The sequence below is a fragment of the Xenopus laevis genome, chromosome 2L, assembly GCF_017654675.1.
Source record: "Xenopus laevis strain J_2021 chromosome 2L, Xenopus_laevis_v10.1, whole genome shotgun sequence".
In the NCBI taxonomy this organism is placed as follows: Eukaryota; Metazoa; Chordata; class Amphibia; order Anura; family Pipidae; genus Xenopus; species Xenopus laevis.
Window position 1 is genome coordinate 54,878,697 of NC_054373.1, and position 21,085 is coordinate 54,899,781.

At 36.6% G+C, this 21,085-nt stretch overlaps 1 protein-coding gene across 1 annotated transcript; it reads left to right on the forward strand.

Annotated features, from left to right (window-relative positions):
- Positions 1 to 165: 165 nt before the first annotated feature.
- Positions 166 to 19,820, forward strand: slc25a22l.L (solute carrier family 25 (mitochondrial carrier: glutamate), member 22 like L homeolog). Its single transcript, XM_018246347.2, has 11 exons — positions 166 to 321; positions 3,614 to 3,659; positions 5,199 to 5,286; positions 5,369 to 5,494; positions 5,610 to 5,665; positions 10,580 to 10,670; positions 11,260 to 11,378; positions 12,162 to 12,366; positions 14,616 to 14,770; positions 17,194 to 17,269; positions 19,164 to 19,820. Exons 1-11 carry the CDS (start codon positions 181 to 183, stop codon positions 19,321 to 19,323), a joined length of 1,263 nt encoding a protein of 420 aa, XP_018101836.1. The 5' UTR covers positions 166 to 180; the 3' UTR covers positions 19,324 to 19,820.
- The last annotated feature ends 1,265 nt before the right edge of the window (positions 19,821 to 21,085 follow it).

Consider the following 21,085-nt stretch of genomic DNA (forward strand, 5'->3'; position numbering starts at 1 on the left):
ATCATAACCCCCATTCTGCGCCTCTTTCCCTCCCTCCCCCCTCAACCACTGACATATGAATGCTAAAAGAATGTGAAGCCTGTGTCAAACGGCTCCACCCTCCACGCGTCCGTCTGCAAACTCGTAACGTGATTGGCTCAGACGATCGCGTTTCCCTTAGTTACCGGCCCCTCCCACAGTATGTTCTGCTGTAGAACTTTCCAGCTTTTATTCTTTCTCTACCGGCTGCTCGACAGAGAGGGGATCACTGCCGCCACAAGCCCAGCCCTGGTCTGCCTCGATTATCTGTCTGTCCTGCTACACGCGATAGTCGCTCCTAGAGTAAGTATTCAGTAGTATTGCAGGCAGCATCTCTTTGTAAGGATAATACACAATAGTCAGTGTGAGTACAGTAGGGATTAAAGTGCGTTGTACATGTACAGAGATATAGTGGTAGCATTGACATATTAACATTGTTCAAAATGGTCTTAATGGGGGAGTTAACTTTAAAACGAATGTTTAATATGATGTAAACGGTGGTATTCTGATAGCAGTTCATTTTTTAAAGTCTTTTTTGTGGGGTTTTTTTTTTAAATATTGACATTGTGCAATGTAAGTGTTGTTTTGGTTGTTAGGGCATCATTATCTTAGCAACCAAGCAGCAGTTTGAAAGTCAAAATGGAAGGTCATAGGAGAGGCCATGAAAAGAACGACATTGCAAATAAGAGTAGCAGTGAAACGGAACTAAATGGTTTCTAACAAACAATATATAGGCAGAATAGCAATGTATTATTATAAACATTTTATTATTAACATTTATTTATATAGCGACAGCATATTTCGCATCACAGTAAGACAGGTATGGGACCTGTTATCCAGAATGCTCAGTATCTCGAGTTTTTCAAATAAAGGATATTTCTGTAATTTGGATTCCATACATAAAAAGTCATTTAAACATTAAGGGTCATGGCAAACAAATCTCCTCTTCTTCGGGGTGACTAATCTCCCCGAACTGCCTTCCCACTGGCTAAATGAAATTTAAAAAATGTAAATTGTTGGAGGGATGGCACTCATTACTATTTTTTTTCCGAAGTCGCCCAAGAAAGTGCCAGCGAGCAACTTCGGAAAACGAATCGCTTCGAGTGCCATCCCGCCGGCGATTTACATTTTAGGCAGGGGATGCAGTTCGGGGAGATTAATCGCCCTGAAGAATAGGAGATTTGTTGCAGGGCGACTAATCTCCCCGAATCAGCCTGTGCGCCCTGACCCTAAGCTGGTTATTTATTATGTTTATAATAAATATATTATATTATTAGGTTCAGATTGTTTTTTTCCATTAAAATTAAAGTTGATTCTTTGGTAAAAAAAAAAATTTTTTGACCTTATTTATTATTAAAAAAAGCACTATTTAATCGGATCAGGGAAAAACTCGATAAAATCGAGTGAAATTCTAATTGTACGTTTTTTTCCCAATTCGCTCGTTTTTTTCCCCCAAATTTTTGCCCAAAAAGCCTGAAATATCGGATTTCCGATGTTAGAAACAAATTGGGCCTTGGTGTTGAGGGACGCTTGACACCAAGAAGTCTACACACAATTTCTGACATGGTGTTTTGCCACCAGTGTTAAATTGTGAACGACTAAATGTTGTGTCATTGCCCTCACTAACATGCCTCACCTCATCACATAATGGTGCAAAAATACCTTCCAAGGCAATTCTGCATGATTATGCCATTTGAATGATTATCCCCGGGCAAGTTAAAGGAAAAACTACCGTATACCCCCAAAATGAATACTTGAGCAATAGATAGTTCATATCAAATTAAGTGACACATACAGTGGAGGATTTACCTGAATCCCAGTGGGAATGTAACTTTGGACAATTTGTCACCCTCGCTCAAGGAGATTAAGCATGGGCTGCAAAATGTCCCAGTTGCCATAGTCCTTAAAGGAGTGGTTGACCAATTTGAGGTCTTCGTTATTTTTTTTATAGCTTTTCTATGCCGTCTTCTTTCGAGCTTTGAAATGGGGGTCACTGACCCCATCTAAAATACATGTTATCTGCAAAGCTACAGATTTATTGTTATTGCTACTTTTTATTAGTCCTTTTTCTAGTCAGGCCCTCTCCTACTTGTATTCCAGTCTCTTATTCAAATCAGTGGATGGTTGCTAGGGTAATTTGGACCCTAGCAACCAGCTGAAATTGCTAACTGCAGAGATGAAGAATAAAAAGCTAAAATACCCAAAAACTACCAGGGATGCACAGGATCCACTATTTTGGATTCGGCCGAACCCCCGAATCCTTCCCGAAAGATTCAAACCGAACCAAATCCTAATTTGCATATGCAAATAAGGGTGTGAAGGGGAAAAAATGTTTTACTTCCTTGTTTTGTGACAATAAGTCATACAAATTCACCTCGTCCCAATTAGTATATGCAAATTCGGATTCGGTTCGGCCAGGCAGAAGGATCCTGGCCGAATCCCGAATCGAATCCTGGATTCAGTTCATCCCTAAAAACTACAAACAATAAATAATGAGAATCAGTTGCAAATTGTATTATAATATCACTCTGTCACTGTTTTCAGATAGATCACCATAAATAACTTTTTCCAATTACCTTCTATTTTCTATGTATCACGTTTTTCTAATATTGAAGTGTAAAGTGTCATTTTTCACCTTCTAAAGCAGCTCTAGGGAGGGGGTCGCCGACCCTGTAAACTGTTCTAAATTGATACATTTAGTTATCTTTGTCCCTGCTGAGCAGAATCCCTGAGTTTCTTTACAGGCAGCTGTTAGAATTGATACAATAGTTGCTAATATTCCAGAGATGCTGCTGAGAAATGTATCAACTAAATGTTGCAAAATTGTAACAGTTTAGAGCAGGGGTCAGCAAGCTTTACTATCAAAAGAGCCATTTAGCCCCCTCTTCTACTAAAGAAAAATAGTCTGGAGCCGCAAAACATAACACAGCTTATAAACGTATAAAAGTTTTAACCTTTTTTAATTTAAGCTGTTACAACAACAGCATGCAACAAACAGTACAAAATAAATAATGGAAAGTAATTGAAAAAAGTATTTATTTCTGGGGAACAATCTGAAAACAACTGAACTGAAAAAAAGTGTTAGGAAGGTGAACAACCCCTTTATTAGATTATGAGAGCAAGTTTTTAGGGTAGGGACACACTGGGCGATTTGGGGAGATTTAGTCGCCTGGCGACTAATCGCTGCGACTTTCCACGACCAATCTTCCCCGAATGCCTCCCCTCGCTCTGCGCCTGGCTAAAATGAAAAATCGCCTGCGCTAATCACACGCGGCGATTCGGTTTCCGAAGTCGCCCGAAGTTTCCTCGTGAGGCAACTTCGGGCGATTTCGGAAAACGAATCGCCGCGTGTGATTAGCGCAGGCGATTTTTCATTTTAGCCAGGCGCAGAGCGAGGGGAGGCATTCGGGGAGAAAAGTCGCGGCGATTAGTCGCCAGGCGACTAAATCTCCCCAAATCGCCCAGTGTGTCCCAGCCCTTAGACAACATGAGTTCATTTCTGAATGTCATTTCATGTCTTGTCAGACAGCTGAAAATATATTTTTAGTTAATAAATGTAATTGAGCTGTATTTTAACACCTTTTTGTATTGGCAGATTGAGATAACAGACTTTGAAACCAGCTTTAAAGTTAAGCACTCTGGTAAGGACAATTGCAACAGTTCATATTCTTTATATTTATTTTAAATACATAAAAGAGAACTATAGGTTCTGATGAAAACACCTAGCATTTTATTCACATCCTAGTAAGTGACCTATACAGGGTTATCCAGTGAGTGTTGCCATCTCCATACTATATATGGAAGTTTTATAGCCATTCAGGGTTGGAATCAATTCGTTTTTTCTCTGTACATGTGTGTACACAGGAAGATAACAGTTTTCTCAGAAAACATACAGACAGTAGTTCTCTACAGTTCTTAGATAAGGTAATATAGCATTTATAAAGTGCATTTTGGTTGCGCATATCTGAAGTTACACCTATTAGTAACTTCCAATGAGTAGTTGGTAAAAAGTAATTCTTAATTTAATTCTTTAATTTAACTGTAGGTTTCTCACCCTATGCAATGTAATGCTGTGGCCTGGGAGATTTGGCTCTATGTATGGATGTCCTATAAAGTCACAGTTTGCTTTGCTCAAAGAAAGGGAAAAGGAGGAAAAGTGGTGTTGGTACCAGATATTGTTTTATTTCCATGAATTGGGTTGAACATAGACTTAGCCGCTTGGTACAACATTTGGGAAAATGCTACAAAAACGCCTATATGTGTTACCATTAAGGAAAACATTTATAAAATATTAATGGGATGGTATCATACCCCCTCATTACTACACAAGTGGTTCCCACAATCTGTACCATCTCAATGCTGGTGGGGATGTGGCCATGAAGGTACATTATTGCATATATTCTGGACATGTCCAGTAATCAAATAATTTTGGGAGAGAGTGAGACAATGGTTACTTAAGGTGTTACTGATTGAACCACAACTGGACCCTTTAATATTCATACAGGGGAAGAGAATCCCTAAATTAAAAAACCCAACCCAAAAATTAGCTAACTCAATTCTCACGGCAGCCATATGTGCTATAGCGGGGTAATGGATTAGCACCTTTCCTCCAACAGAGGCAGACCTCTTGGAGAAAGTTTGTTATATCAGGAGGATGGAACACTTGACAGCACTCCGAAATGACAGTATAGATATTTTCAATAAAGTTTGGAATAGCTGGGACATAACCCAGATGGCAGGACCGCTGCAGAAAACATAGCCTAGAGAAATAGGAAAATAAGGTATACTTAACATTTGGATCTATGGGGTGACTGCTTGACATATGGGAATCGATTAGGCCAAAACGTAAAAGACATAAGGTACTTAGGAACTAAAAAATTGGTGAAAATCCAATAAAAAAAAAAGTTATAAAAAAATGGGGTTGAATAGATTTGAAGGGTGATGTAATGGGCATTTTAACTTGGGCAATATGCAGGGGAGGTTTATGTTGCACTTTAGCTGGGTGATTCAAGTTGCTTTTTATAACACAAGGCTTGGATGAAGTGTTTGATTTTAAGTGGTGCGACAGTGAGCTGGATGTGGTATTTGAGTCAGCTGATCCCGCAAGAGAATGCCAGTGGTATATTTATAGACTTCATATCAGATGTACTTAAAATGAGTTCTTCCTTTTCACTACACAGACGGGAGTTGTGCAGCAAGAGGCAGAACAACTGTGACCAAAGTTCTTTTTTTTCCTGAAAACTTGAAGATGGCCGAGAAGCAGATTAGGTAACTTTTTTTTTAGATTTTCACTTGACTTTCAAAGACCTGCTTTCCAGGAGTGTAGTTAACCTTTATTTTCGTATTTCAGTTTGCCTGCCAAGCTCATCAATGGCGGCGTTGCTGGAATCATTGGGGTGACCTGCGTATTTCCAATTGACCTTGCCAAAACACGGCTACAGAATCAGCGAAATGGCCAGCAGATCTATAAAAGCATGTAAGTGTTTCATGCTCATTATTAACAGAACACGAAAGGATTACTTTTTTATAAGGAATGTTCTGGGAAAAGTGAATCCCTAAATCTTTGAAACAAAAGTTCTCTGCTGTTTCAGGTGGGATTGTTTGAGAAAGACGCTGAGATCAGACGGTTATTTTGGAATGTACAGAGGTATGTTTCCTGCCCCACTGCCAACATTTGGTACCTGTAATGCCAATAAAAGTTGATTTAACTATTGGGATATTTGTTTTTCTTAATAAGTTTGAGCAATCTTCCCTTGTTTTTTCTCAGAATGTAGCTGCAAACTATGTTTGTTGAAAGGTTATTGCTCTTTATTATCTAACATTGAGGTATATTAGTCGTTAAATATGTTTATTTCTTCTTTGAAACATGCATATGTATAATAATGGTAAATTGGCATAATTATCCATTCTATTTCCTAAGCTAACACAAAATGTATCACATAGAAGAAAAGTATATAAGCTAAATGCTGGAAGTGTCCCTATCCCTAGTATTTTTGACTGAGTTGCAGCCACATTGCTTCAACCAATACAGACAAACAAGCCATATAATTATTTTCAGCTTATACAAAATATTAACTTGGTTTTGTTAGAAAACACATAGGGGCAAATTCACTAAGATCCCAAGTTGCGCCAGTGACAGCTTCATCGCACTTCGCCAGGCATAGTTTCACCAGTGCTACGCAAATTCACTAAAATGCGAAGTTGCGCTCAGGGAGGCGAACGGTTGCAAATTTGTGCTACCGTTACTTCGTCAGGCAAAGCGAAGTTAAGCTAGTGATGCCTAATTTGCATACTAGCAGCAACTACATTACACTACACAAGCCCAGGAAACCTTTAAAAAATAAAATAAAGGTGTTCTATTGCCCTACACATGTGCCCACTGTATCGTTGAGTTGCCAAATGTTAGGAAATGTAGGGGGGAAGGAGGGTACACCCAAAAAAATTATGCTATTTTTCATACTATCACCCTTAAAAAAGTAAAAGATGCCAGCGTTTAACTATTTTTGGACAAACTTCTATCTATTGTATTGAACTTCGCCTGGTCTGACCTGGTGAAGTAAAGTCTGGCGCAAGAGGTAACGTTCAGTAAAATGCGCAAGTTAGTGAATTAGCGTAGTTACGTCCCTTCGTCATATCACAACTTCGCCTGGCTTAAGGATGTGAAGTAGTGCTAGAGTATGTCCACTTCGCTAGTGAATTTACGCCAGCACCCGTAAATCGGCGAAGTAATGAAATTACGTCACGCTGGCGAATTAGCTGCTTCGCACTTTAGTAAATTTGCCCCATAGTTTTTTCCCCAAATATAAATTCCATAATGTGCAATCATTCTTAATACTTCCTTATCCACAGTTAAATGAGGCTACTCCTAGCACTTCTTAGCGTCTGAATTTTTTCTCTAATATGCTAGACTGTTTGCAAAGGATGTTGTTTGTTGCATCTGTGTTTTTCATATTGCAGACCTTTCGCGTGGATTTTGAGGGCTAGCCGATGTGGCGAAGCCAGGATGGATCATTAAAATGGTTCTTACAGTACCACTTACAATTGTAATTAGGCAAAACGTTTTTTCCCCTTCATGTTTTACTTTTTGTTTAGATGTTTGTCTTCCTTTTCTTTCCCCTAGGGTTTTTATGCTTTTCCTGTTTTTCTCCTATTTGACAATATTTCCAAGACATTTTATTGCAAAAACCAACAAGGTGTGCTTGTACTGCGGGTGGGTTCTTTAAAAAGAAACAAATGATTGAAAATAATCTCTTCGAAGTAGGGAAAGCCATCTGCAAAGAGCTTGAGCACTGAAAGAGCCTGTCACATAAAGGTTTATAAAAAGTCAAAAATGAAATAGTGCATACTGAATGTCCTTTTTTTGCATATTCGTTTATGGTTATATACATATTTATTTAAACTATTATTACGTTATTAACTATACACTTAGGGGCAGATTTATAAAAGTGTGAGTTTAGAGTAATAAATAAAAACACACCCATGTTCTATTCATTTCTATGGGATTTTTAGAATTATACTTATCAATGGGTGAAAGTTAGAACATTTTGATAAAAATCCCAGAGGAATGAATAGAACGTGGGTGAGTTTTTATGATTATTATTAAACTCTAAACTCACATTTTGATAAATCTGCCCCTTAGAGAGCACTCTTAGGGGCCCATTCACTTAGCTCGAGTGAAGGAATAGAGGAAAAATACTTCGAATTTCGAAGTGTTTTTTTGGCTACTTCGACCATTGAATGGGCTACTTCGACCTTTGACTTCGAATCGAACGACTCGAACTAAAAATCTTTTGACTATTCGACCGTTCGATAGTCGAAGTACTGTCTCTTTAAAAAAAACTTTGACCCCCAGTTCGCCACCTAAAACCTACCGAGGCCAATGTTAGCCTATGGGGAAGGTCCCCATAGGCTTCCTATCAATTTTTTGATCGAAGGATTATCCTTCGATCGATGGATTAAAATCCTTTAAATCGTTTGATTATTACTTCGATCGAACGAATTGCGGTAAATCCTTCGACTTCGATTTTCAAAGTCGAAGGATTTTAATTCGGCAGTCGAATATCGAGGGTTAATTAACCCTCGATATTCCGCCCTAGGTAAATTTGCCCCTTAGAGTACAGCTATCTGTTTTGAAACACTAGCTGGAGAAACATAGACTACTTAGCCAATGTGTTTATTTATGTGGGCTTGGACAGGCATGGTTACTCTGTTGCAGTAACATAATCCAAAACTACTAATGGTACAGTGACCTTTGGGGCCACTTTTTTGAGTAATATGGTGGAGCACTGGTTTGGCTTGACCAAAAATAACATTTGAACTAAGCATCTCAGAAGACATGGGGAATACCTTTATTATACATTAAATTGATCAAACATACACACATGGCTGATGTACATGCCTGGAGGAAATATAAGCCAAATCTTACCCCCTGTAACTTGCTAGAAGGGCACAAATCCTTTAATTGACTGAAAGTAAAAGATGTTCTATTGTAAAAACTGTACAGAAATGGTAATATTTTTTTATATTTTCTTTTTTTTAAAGAAAAGAATAAAAAGCAGCACATTTCATCCAGTCTTTAGATTCAAATTAATGTCCTATTCCAGTCTTAAGGAAACCTGAAAATAAGATTTAAAACCCCTGCATAGAGATTAAACCCTGATCTCCCAGCATCACAGCAATCCTTAATTACTGCAGGAGCTGTCCGTATAGAAAGGTGACTTTTCTCAAAAATGTGCTGAATATCTTTTCCATAGCTTTTTTTTCTACTTTCAAAATATTATGAAATAATGCCATTTAAGGTCCAAGTAGAATGAGAAACTTCACAGACATGTTAAAGGTAGAATTTATTCTGAGAGTTTCAGTCCAGATGCAGATTATTCTGGACTGTCAGATATATTTTTTTTATATATACATTTTTTTTCATTTTTCCAAAACACAGTTGGTCAATTGAATGTCCCATTAAGTGGTGTGGATACAATGATACATTATATGCTCTGACCATGATCATCATCATCTGTATTATCCCTTATTTTACTATGTGATATATTGCAGCATCTATATACAATAAGTCTTCATATGTCCAGGCCCAAGTGAAGCTTTTACTCTTATTTCCCCTTCCCCGTAGATACTAAACGTATATACTACTGTGTAATGTCTGAGATGCGTAATGCCTAATTTTGGCCACCTATGGAGTAATTCCTATGGCAGACAATTTAAGTTAATAGTACACAGGGACTCTATTTAATAATGGGCTTGTGCTCTAAGAACCCACTATGTGGGCCATTATTTACTGTATTTTTTTTGTTCTACATAAACAGCCCCTATTATATGTATATTATTTGTGTAATACATGTATTGGTTGTTTCACACCATAGTGCTAGCTTTAATAACACATCCAGTAATATTCATAGAATATTCCTTGGTCAGCTCAACCACTACTAGTAAGATTCTGATTCAGAAACATTCACAAACTCATAACTGAGACAGAAGTGGTGCCTCAGTAACAGTTGGGAATAAACAGTGTTAGTGATAGCTGCTTTGTGTGCAGGTCAATATTATGAAACAGAATATCAAGCACATGCAGCACATTAACTAAAACTGTTATGGTGTTTGACAACTCCACACAAAAGAGCACTGATTTGGAAGATACTACTAGAAAAATAAACCTGAAGAACCAGTAATGCTTTACAATTGGAGCTAAATATACAACAGGTTTTCTTTTATTAAAGCACCTATTCAAGCATTTACCTTATTTTGCAAGGGATGTCTTGGGATTAATTGTTTAGATGGAAGAAAATACATATGCATGAAATCTGTTGCATTCTCTTTTGTTTTTATTCCACCAACATCTTTATCTCTTTAAAACTGTCCCGTCTCTAATGTTTCTGTTTAACATTTCACTTTAATTTCCTGTTGTTTATTACACCTATGGTAATAGAATTTCTTACTTTAAAAATACAAGTGCTATTATTTTAGACACTTTCGACTTTTATAGCACAGAATATGTTTTACTAGTTAACACTCTTGAAATTCTTATCTTCCTATAGAATTTCTGCATACTTTAACAGTAATGACATACCATATTCTAGAAAAGTTTTTAATTCCAATTGAATTTTACCAAACTATAGGGTCATTTTATACTTTTTAAAAAAAACTGACTGAGCCTAACTACTATTAATACAAAACGAAAATTTTAATCGATTTTACTGAAGTAATTACAGAAGTACATATAAATAACAGCGAATAATGAAGTCTGTCTAATTCTATCTATTCTAGTATCTTGTTTTAATAAAATGCCCGCAACTTAATTTGACCCATTAATCCAAGTAGTGGGAGGGTGTAGTGGTAGTGTGTTTGGTAAATGTGCATTTCTGTAATGCACTGAAACATCTTGAACTATTTTTCCTTTCTCATAATCTTTATCTGTTTTTTTTTTGTGTACTTATGAAACCATTGTTTTAAAATATAAGCGTGATGACTGTAAATGAAAAGCACAAGTATTTGAATGCATACATCAGTTACCCACACCCAGTTGTGTTAAGCTGTTGTGTTTTATTTGCAGGTGCAGCAGTAAATCTCACACTTGTAACCCCTGAAAAGGCAATTAAACTGGCTGCTAATGACTATTTCAGATACCACCTGTCTAAAACTGGGTAAGTAGTTCTAGCCAAGTCTATAAGGAGGTGTTTTATAAAGAAGAGGTGCTGTGTAATGTAATGTTCAGTGTGCTTGTTCATATTGGGTTTTGCTGTGCAAGCAATTAAAATATCTATAAATGTGGGCTTTCTCCCACAACATTTTTCTCTGCAACTATCAGGGAAAAGGATTATGGTTTACATTTCTGCATAGAAAGAGATGCTAGTTTTGAAATTAAATACCACTGCCCAAGTTGCATCTGATTTTTTATGTGATAACATATTATGTAGGAAAGCCTGCAGCTTTATGTGACAGCTCCCACTGAATATTTTGGGGTGCGTAGTATGCTCTCTTGAAATTGAAGTAAGAAGATGCCCATGGCTGCATACTCGAGTTACTTCTATAGCTATTAGATATCATATGAACTAGGGATCCAGCTTTTCCAGCACTATGGGAAATTGGACTCTGTCTCCATCTGTTATCTCTCTTTAAGTTTTGGCTTCTGAAGATAAAAATAGCAACACAGAGATTTAGCCTTATAGAGATGAATGGATACAAATGTTAAAAGGTAGTTTTCTTATCAGTTTTTTTTTTACCATTATTTAGCTCGCCTTTGACTCTGTCCAAAGAAATGCTGGCAGGATGTGGTGCAGGAGTCTGTCAGGTTATTATCACTACACCAATGGAGATGTTAAAAATACAGCTACAAGATGCTGGAAGACTAGGTATCTGTGTTATATTTCAATATAAAATACCCAACTAACATTGTGTTCGTTGCATGTGATGTATATTTTACATAGTCTTTATAAATAAATACATAAAAAGTATAAATTATTGCATAGGTTACAAACTTGCCTTTTACAAATACACAGTAGCAGCATCATTTACTTGCTCCATTTGCAAGCTTGTGTCTTTCAGGTAACTGTAGGCAATGTCCTGCTCTGTTTGGCCAGGCATTATCATCAGTTTTTAATGTATGCTGAGCAAGTTATACAGACTTACAAAAAGAGCTCTTATAATAAATTCACAATCATGTATGTGAATCCAGTTCTGTCAGAAATTACCATATTTTATAACCTGGGATTTCATTTGGGTTCATACACAGGCCAGTAAGCTGTCAACTTATTGGCTGAGGGACTGACTGAGTGGCCAAGTTGGCAGACAGTATTGACCCGTGTATACCGATTTAAGGGTGGTGTTCCTGTTGTGCCTCTGTTTTCATTTATTTTTAAGTCACAATGGCATTATAGCATTTTAGGAGGAAAGCTGTGTGTAGCCTGCAATTTTCTGGGCTAGTATATCATTTTCAGTATACCAATGTAACATTTCTATCCATATTAAATTCTGGTGGTCCTTCAAAACTTAATACAAAACAGTAGGGGCATTTCGGGGCATCTACAAATACTGAAAAATTGCACAATAAAAGCTTGAAGAAATAGAAGATGATTTAATATGTTTTTATACTCCCTATAGAAAATGATCTAATTGTTCTATACCTTCCTGTTTAGCTACCCAGCAAAAGACCATAAAAGGAACACAATGCATGCCGACGGGCACTAAGCACTTAAACACAATTCCTGTATTGACAAGGGCCTATAATGTTGGACCGACATCTGCTGCTCGCAAAGTGTCTGCTACACAAATTGCCTCTGAACTTCTTCGCACAGAAGGCATAAAAGGCCTCTACAGAGGGCTAGGTGCCACCCTGCTGAGGTAATAACATTTTTCTTGAAGACTTTTTATTACCTTATACAACTTTGAAATACATAGCTAATTAACGTTTCAAAGGAATATGGGTATATTGTTTCTAGGTGCCATCCTGCTCAGGTAGTAACATTTTTCTTGAAGACACCTTGAAATACATGGCTAATTAAAGGGGAACTCCGGCTTCCAAGTCAAAATTCGATAAAGAGGCCCACATAACACAGTTACCTGTTTCTTCAAAAAGTATGAATAAATGCCATTTTCTATGCTGAAATCCAGCTGTTTAACAGTTCTTTTCTTTCTGCATCATTTGATATCCTGGCAGGGAAGGAGGGACTAAACACTGATGTTACATATTGTAACAACTTCTCCACAGCTTACAGACAGCATGCAGGAACTACATAACCCACAATGCATTGCACTGTGATGTTACTTTCCTTATTGAAATCACATGTGCAGGGAATTGTGGGGTTTGGAGGATGCAGGCTAAGGAGAGCTGATACAAAGTAACGGTAGTCAGCCAGCTCTGCAAAGTAGTCAGAAAGATCAGCAGAAGATCATTAAAAATCATGAAAAGTCTGCATATTTTTTAATTGATGTATATTGCATAGTTGCTTGAAATTATGTTTACTTTTCAAAAAGCTAAAGTTATGCTTGTGTGGAGTTCCCCTTTAATGTTTCAAAGGAATTTGGGTATATTGTTTCTCAAAGCCATTTTAAATTTTTTACATAGAAGTATCTAAAGAAACTAAGCTTAAAAACATGTTTTCTGAAGGGACTATTCATTGATGACTGCCCAACCTATGTTAGACCAAGTAACTAACTACTTGTGATGACATCTTGTGTGGAGACTATAACACTTTAGCAGGGCTGTGGGGATGGGGAATAGAATGATGGAGTCTTATGCATTACAGTCATTTCTAGTGTTAAACCCACTGTCAAAAAGTCAACTGATCCATTTACCTGTTGCCAAACAGCAGATCCGTGCAGCTTGGTTGGTGGCTGCTGAGTTTGGCCACATCACTTCCAATTCTAGGCCTCATGGCAGCCATTGCTGGTTAGTTCCCTATTAAAACGATGCAGAACACAGCCAAAGAAAAAGAAAATGACTGCATTAGCCTTCTAATAAAACTCTTTGATTCAAAAACATCATGCAGGAAGCGTTAAAAGTCTGTTGTGAAATTGTATAAAAGTGAATTATTTTTAAACATCTTGGGAAATAAATGTTAAGGAGGCGTTATTGCATTTTCTATACATTGGATTGGAGGTCCATGAGATTCAAAGTTAAGAGGTACATTTTGGACAGGGAGACAAATTCTAAGCAATGGTCCTGATTCATCATCATCATCATTTATTTAGATTCAGACATTTATAAGAAAAAGCTGTGGAATACCATCAGAAATTGTTTGTTTTACAACAGTACAGGTGTAGGATCCGTTATCCGGAAACCCATTATCCAGAAAGTTCCGAATTACGGGAGGTTCTTCTTCCATAGACACCATTCTAATCAGTGAAGTCAAATTTTAAAAATGATTTCCTTTTTCTCTGTAATAATAAAACTGTAGCTGGTACTTGATCCAAACTAAGATGTAATTAATCCTTATTGGAAGCAAAACAATCCTATTGGGCTTATTTAATGTTTAAATAATTTTCTAGAAGACCTACGGGCAGATTTTTCAAAGCTAGAGGTGAATTTTTGAATTCAAAAAATTCAAATTTCAAGCTATTTTTGGTGTACTTTGACTAGGGAATAGTCCAAATTCGATTCGAATTTGAAAAAAAATCAAATATTGGAATTTATCATGTACTGTCTCTTGAAAAAAAATCGACTTCGACTATTCTAATCTAAAACCTGCCGAATTCCTGTTTTAGCCTATGGGAGACCTCCTAAAACCCATTTGGAATCAATTGGGGAACTTTTAGTTTTTTTGGGAAAAACTTTGATTTGAATGCACTATTACTTCAATTCGTATGATTCGTATGAGCCGAATACGGACCTATTCAATCGAAAATGGACCTATTCGGCCAAAAAAAAAAACTTCAACTCAATTTTGGTTGGTCTTTTTGAATTTGACTTTCGAAGTTTTTCAAATTCTAAATTCGACCCTTGATACAAATTATGTAAAGATCCCTTTAGGTCCCGAGCTTTCTGGATAACAGGCCACATACCTGTATTACAGTTTAACTGCAACCTTGGTATTAGCATTGAGCATAAAACACCTTGAAAACCACTAACCAATACACGTATCTATTCACAGGGATGTACCATTCTCTGTCATCTACTTTCCATTATTTTCTAATCTCAACAAACTGGGCAAGGCTTCTCCCGATGACAAGGCTCCATTCCTTTACTCATTTGTAGCAGGCTGCATAGCTGGATCCACTGCTGCTGTGGCTGTCAGTCCTTGTGACGGTAAGATGATCTGATTATATGATCCATATTTTTTTACATGGCTTGTTCATAGACAAAAATCCACAAATGTATAGACATTTACATCACTGTGTGGGAAGCCAATCAGATTTTAAGCACAACCTAGTTGCTTGCTAGAGAATGATACTAATGATATTTGCCTTCTGCAGAAGTTCAGTGGTTCAGCTCCCCAAACCATAACCTGTAAATATTTCTTAGATTGTGAGATAAATCTACATCCTCAAAAATGTATTGATCCAGACGTCATTGATTTAAAAAAAAAGTGTTTTAAAGTTATATAAATATATTGCAGTGTTACCCTGCACTGGTAAAACTGATGTGTTTGCTTCAGAAATATTACTTTTGTTTATATAAATAAGCTGCTGTGTAGCAATGGGGGCAGCCATTCAAAGGAGAAAAGGCTCAGGTTACACAACAGATAAGCTCTGTAGAACATAATGGTGTTATCTGTTATCCACTATTTAACCTGTGCCATATTGCCTTTTTTCAATTCCCACCATTGCTACACAGCAGCTTGTTTATATGAACTATAGTAGTGTTTCCGAAGCAAACAGATCAGTTTTACCAGTGCAGGGCAATTATACATGATATATTCATTACTTTGAACCACTTTCATTTTTTGGTGTTACTGTTCCATTAAGGTTGAAATAAAAATTTAAATAGACCTGGGATAGCTAAACGTTTTACGTTTAGATATCCAGGCTACTCCTAAGGCAACCCCTCTTAAAGGGGTGGTTCACCTTTGAGGTAACTTTTAGTATGATATAAAATATCCAATTCTTAGCAACTTTGCAATTGGTATTCATTATTTAATTTTATAAATTTTGAGTTATTTGTCGTTTTCTTCTGTTACTCTGTAAGGCTACAGATTTATTGTTATTGCTACTTTGTATTATTCATCTTTCTATTCAGGCCTCTCCAATTCATATTCCAGTCTCTTATTCAAATCAATGCATGGTTGCTAGGATAATTTGGAGCCTAGCAACCAGATTGCTAAAATTGCAAACTGGAGAGCACCTTAAAGGGATACTGTCATGGGAAAAAAAAAATTTTTCAAAATGAATCAGTTAATAGTGCTGCTCCAGCAGAATTCAGCACTGAAATCCATTTCTCAAAAGAGCAAACAGATTATTTTATATTCAATTTTGAAATCTGACACGGGGCTAGACATATTGTCAATTTCCCAGCTGCCCCAAGTCATGTGACTTGTGCTCTGATAAACTTAAATCGCTCTTTACTGCTGTACTGCCAGTTAGATTGATATCACCCCCCTCCCTTTTTACCCCCAGCAGCCAAACAAAAGAACAATGGGAAGGTAACCAGATAGCAGCTCCCTAACACAAGATAACAGCTGCCTGGTAGATCTAAGAACAACACTCAGTAGTAAAAACCCATGTCCCACTGAGACACATTCAGTTACATTGAGAAGGGAAAATAGCAGCCTGCCAGAAAGCATTTCTCTCCTAAAGTGGAGGCATAAGTCACATGACTGGGACAGCTGGGAAATTGACAAAATGTCTAGCCCCATGTCAGATTTCAAAATTGAATATAAAAAAATCTGTTTGCTCTTTTGAGAAATGGATTGCAGTGCAGAATTCTGCTGGGGTAGCACTATTAACTGATGTGTTTTGAAAAAAACATGTTTTCCAATGACAGGATCCCTTTAATAAACAAAAATCCACAAATAATGAAAACCAATTGCAAATTGTTTCAGAATGTCACTCTCTACATCATACTAAAAGTTTATTTAAAGGTAAACAACCCTGACATCACAAAGCTTTAAAAAACACAAGATAGGAAAGTAGGGAGAAGTGAGTGCCAGGAAGAGAGAAGAGAGTGGTGCAGCGAGCTTTACTTATAAAGACCACAGAACCCAATCACATGCTGCTTCATTAAAAACTCCCTATCCTTCTAAATTCGCTGGTTCATTAAAAACTCCCTATCCTTGTAAATTCACATAATTAAATGGTGTCCCTTATTGAGCAAATGTCCTCTTATTCTGGCCATGCACATTAGCCCAGGTTGCCATTGGGTTGTTTTATGCAGATCAGGCTCATTTGATTGTTCAGCCTCACATGAAGTGTTTGTGCAGACTGCATCCACATTATGAGGAATGATTTCTGGACCCATATGGTCCGATGGGACTGCTACTGATTCTGTCTAAAGCTACAAAGTCCTTTAATAAATGATCTGCTATAAAACACCCAATTTGTGATATTCATGCTGTATAAATTTCAAATATTAGTAATTGTGTATTTGTGTTTATAGCTGGTGTTGGTACTGCTGCTCGATAATCCATGCTCAAGATAAATATCACTCCTGAAACATATTTCATCTGCTTATGGGTAATTGGCCTTTGTTCAGAAAGCAAACTGTCTCTGATCATTTATAATTTCTCTTTGTAGTAATAAAGACACGCCTTCAGTCTTTAAACAAGGGAGCAAATGAAGAAGCTTACAGTGGAATTGTGGATTGTGCCAGGTACGTAAAACCAGTTATATCAAAGTGATCCAAAGGTGAACAACCCCTTTAATGCCTTTAAGAGACTTGCATGATTTTTTGAACAAACATAGGTGCCGATTCACTAAAAGTCGAAAAAGTGAGTGTTGTTTATAGCATGCCTTAAACATGTTATCACTTCTTATATTTTTAGAATTAATGATCTATATATGTGCGGTATTTTAGAGTATGCGTTATTTTTTGCGATATTTTAAGGCATTTGATATTGTCACATGTTATTAGTGCAATCTATAGCATCTAAGACATTCGGGATGCCACTGGCAGAGTAGAAGTCTCTTTTTACAGTATTTCACAGTAATTATCGCACTATTTTATGCTTTTATCGCTTACAAGATGTTATTGAATAATCCGTTAGGATTAATTCTATTCTATAAAACTCACAATGCGATTAGAATGCCGCTGTGCAGAAATTTAGAATTAACGCTTGCGATTTGTCTATTAACGCATGCGAAAATACTTTGATGAATCGTTCCTTAAATAACGCGTCTTAAATAAATAATCAGGAATATCGACCTTTTGTGAATCAGCCCCATAATGTTCATGGCTATTATGATATTAAAACCTACAAATACTGGTAGCTAGATATTGGCTTTTTCTGTTATAATAAAACAGTACCTTGTATTTAATCCCAACTAAGATATAATTAATCCTTATTAGAGACAAAACAATCCTATTGGGTTTTTAAGTAGACTAGGGGGGTTATTTATCAAGATCTGAATAGCCGAACAAAATAATTTGTGGTTTTCGGAGGGAAAAAAAACCTAAGATTTAAACCTAAGTCCGATGGTCTAAAAACTCTGAATCCGAAACCCCGGCATCTAAAAGCTCTCGATGTCCTGTATAAGTCAGTGGGGAAGGTCCCAGAGTCTGCGCTGATGTCCGTACCGATATCCGAAGAGTTTGTGGTTTCTGTGCAAAAAACTACGATTTTTTCATAGATTTCAAAGTTTTTTGTGCAGAAACCACAAACAATTCTGAGTTTTCAGGGAAAGCTCCGAAGTTTGCTTGACCCTATTTTTTCAGGCTTTTTTCTTCATAAATAAGGTTGATTTGGGCAATCAGAGTTGCTTGGATTTCTAACTTAGAAATACTCCGATAAATTCGGACCTTGATAAATAACCCCCTAAATGTATGGAGGGGCTGAACTTGATCGACTTAACTGTGTAATTATGTTAGTAGTACCAGTCCCAAAAAACAAGTAAAATAAGCCAAAAAACACTTAAATTTCTGCATAAATATGACCTAAAACTTGACCTGTTTTTCACAAAAATTTCAAAACTATATAATGAGAACCCGATTGAACAATTTAGTTAAAACATAATGCTTGTTCATGTATTTATTGAGGAAAATTATCCAAAGTTGCATATATTTGTGCAAAAGTATGTGAAACTCTCAGTTTTGAAATTAGAGCCAGCTTTTTTTTTTTTTAAATCAAAGTCTGATCAAAACAACACGTTTATCGAAGGGTGTCATGGCTTGAACAAAAGAGATTTATGAGGGCACTTATTGATGCTCACCAAACTGGAAAAGGTTGCAAAAAATTTTGAAAGGGTCCATGTCAGTTAGATCAAGTACAAATGGAGGCAATGCAACACCATTGTTACCCCTCCAGAGGAGCAATCAACGAATACCACATCAGTCACACACACATAATAAGTTTTAATGAGCTTAAAGTCTCTCTTGCACTGGCGAATGTCAGTGATCATGAGTCCATCATCAAGAGAACACTCACAGCCAAAACTGCATGTGCTGCTGATAAAAATATGCAGAATGAAAATGACAGTTATCAATATTCTTACAGTGCATCAGACAGACTAGCAATAATTTCATTATAAATCAATATTTATTTTTACAGGAAACTCTGGATGAAGGAGGGTCCAGCTGCTTTTTTTAAAGGAGCAGGATGCCGAGCACTAGTCATTGCACCTTTGTTTGGTATAGCTCAGGTTATGTACTTCTTGGGTGTTGGAGAAACTGTACTTGAGTTGGCTCAATTCAACAGCTTGATGGCCTAAAGCTACGCATTCCACGGCAGTAAACGACAAGACTGCAATAGAGTGAAACTGGCTGCAACCATCCTCTATAAATTCAGCCTCTACATCCCCTCACCTTTGTGTAATACCTTCCGAGTTGGCAAGCTCAAAAGTTTCCAAAGGCACTGAAGGGTTTACAGGTGATCTTTGTTTTGTTCTCACCTGCCCTCTCCCTTCTTTAGCACTTATAACAACTAAATGTACTACTCACTCACAGATACAACTAAAAAAAGAGCACTATTTGTCTACATTAGTAAAAAAGATTACTTGAATATCAATTAATTTCACAGCTAATGTAAGCATTCCTGCTAAGATTTGTTATTGCTGTTAAAAAGAGCTGGGAATGCATCTGAATTTCTATTCACTGCTCGCCTTTTCAAAAAGTCTTGAAAGTCAAGGGGTTATTTGTTCACAGGGGCCAAGTTTTTTTTCTGTTTGAAATATTCACAGGTAAAGATCGAAGTAAAAACTTGAATATCTCTCTGTGCAGCTACTTTTTTTTTTTTATACACAAATCATTATGATTTGATGGTTATATTGTTTTAAAGAAAACACTGTATATATTTTTATGTTCAGGGAGAGTAACTCTCCATTTACACATTAAGGTTCAGCAATTGGTCTGATAAATACTAATGCTATTTTTTATGATGCTTCAATCCTGAGCTACATAAGATTGTATTTCTCGGAAGCTGCAGATAAGGATCAATAGCATTTTAGTATAATATTTATACAGATGCTTTTATTAGGCTGGACATGTCTCCTTTTGTCAGCTGTTTGTCAGCTAATGTTTTGTGTTCTGTGAATCATCACTTTCAGTTGCTGCAGTATCTACCTCTTGCCTCTGAAAGTATTAATGTGCCAGCCTGATGTAATGGTGCAATTTCCTATAGACAAGTAGGATTCAGAATATAATTCCTATGTGTTCATCTCTTGTGTGGAAAAGCAGGAACCTTCATAGTACTGCCAAAGAGCCCCACAAAGTTGAATTTTGTATATATATATATATATATATATATATATATATATATATATATATATATATATAGATATATATATATATATATATATAGATATATATATATATTCATTTTAGAATTGATAGGCAATGAGGTTGTGGAGAATTGCATTTTCAACCTATAAAATGTAAGCCAAATCTTCAGTATGGTTAAATTCATAGGCTGTGATGTAACTGGCTCTTTAATATATAATATAAATATTTCCACATAGGGGAATTTAGAACCCCTGTTTACCAGTTTACCAGTTGTGTTGTTTACATCACTTATTGTAAAAGCTACTTGCCTAAAAGCATTCTGGGATGTGGCTGCTTTGGAGTTGAATTTCAATTCCCAGTCAGATGGCACCTCATAAAAGAACTGGTTTCACTGAGCATTATGCCTTATGTCAAGATTATAGGGTAAAAGATTCATATAAGGCATGCCAAACGTGGTGAAAAGGTGATGCCTTTATTGGCTAACTAAGATGACAATCATATGAAAGCTTTCAGAACATTTCAGTTCCTTCTTTAGATTACAAAGAAGCCATGTTCTCAGCTTTGAAGAAGGAACTGAAATGTTCTAAAAGCTTGCTATGATTGTCATCTTAGTTAGCCAATAAAGGCATCACCTTTTCACCAATATAGTAAGGATTGAGATAGGTTTCACAAGGGTTGAGCTAAGTTTCACAATCACAAAATGAAAACTTGCACTGGGTATGATGGTGGTGGTGGTGATGGGATTTTCAAAAA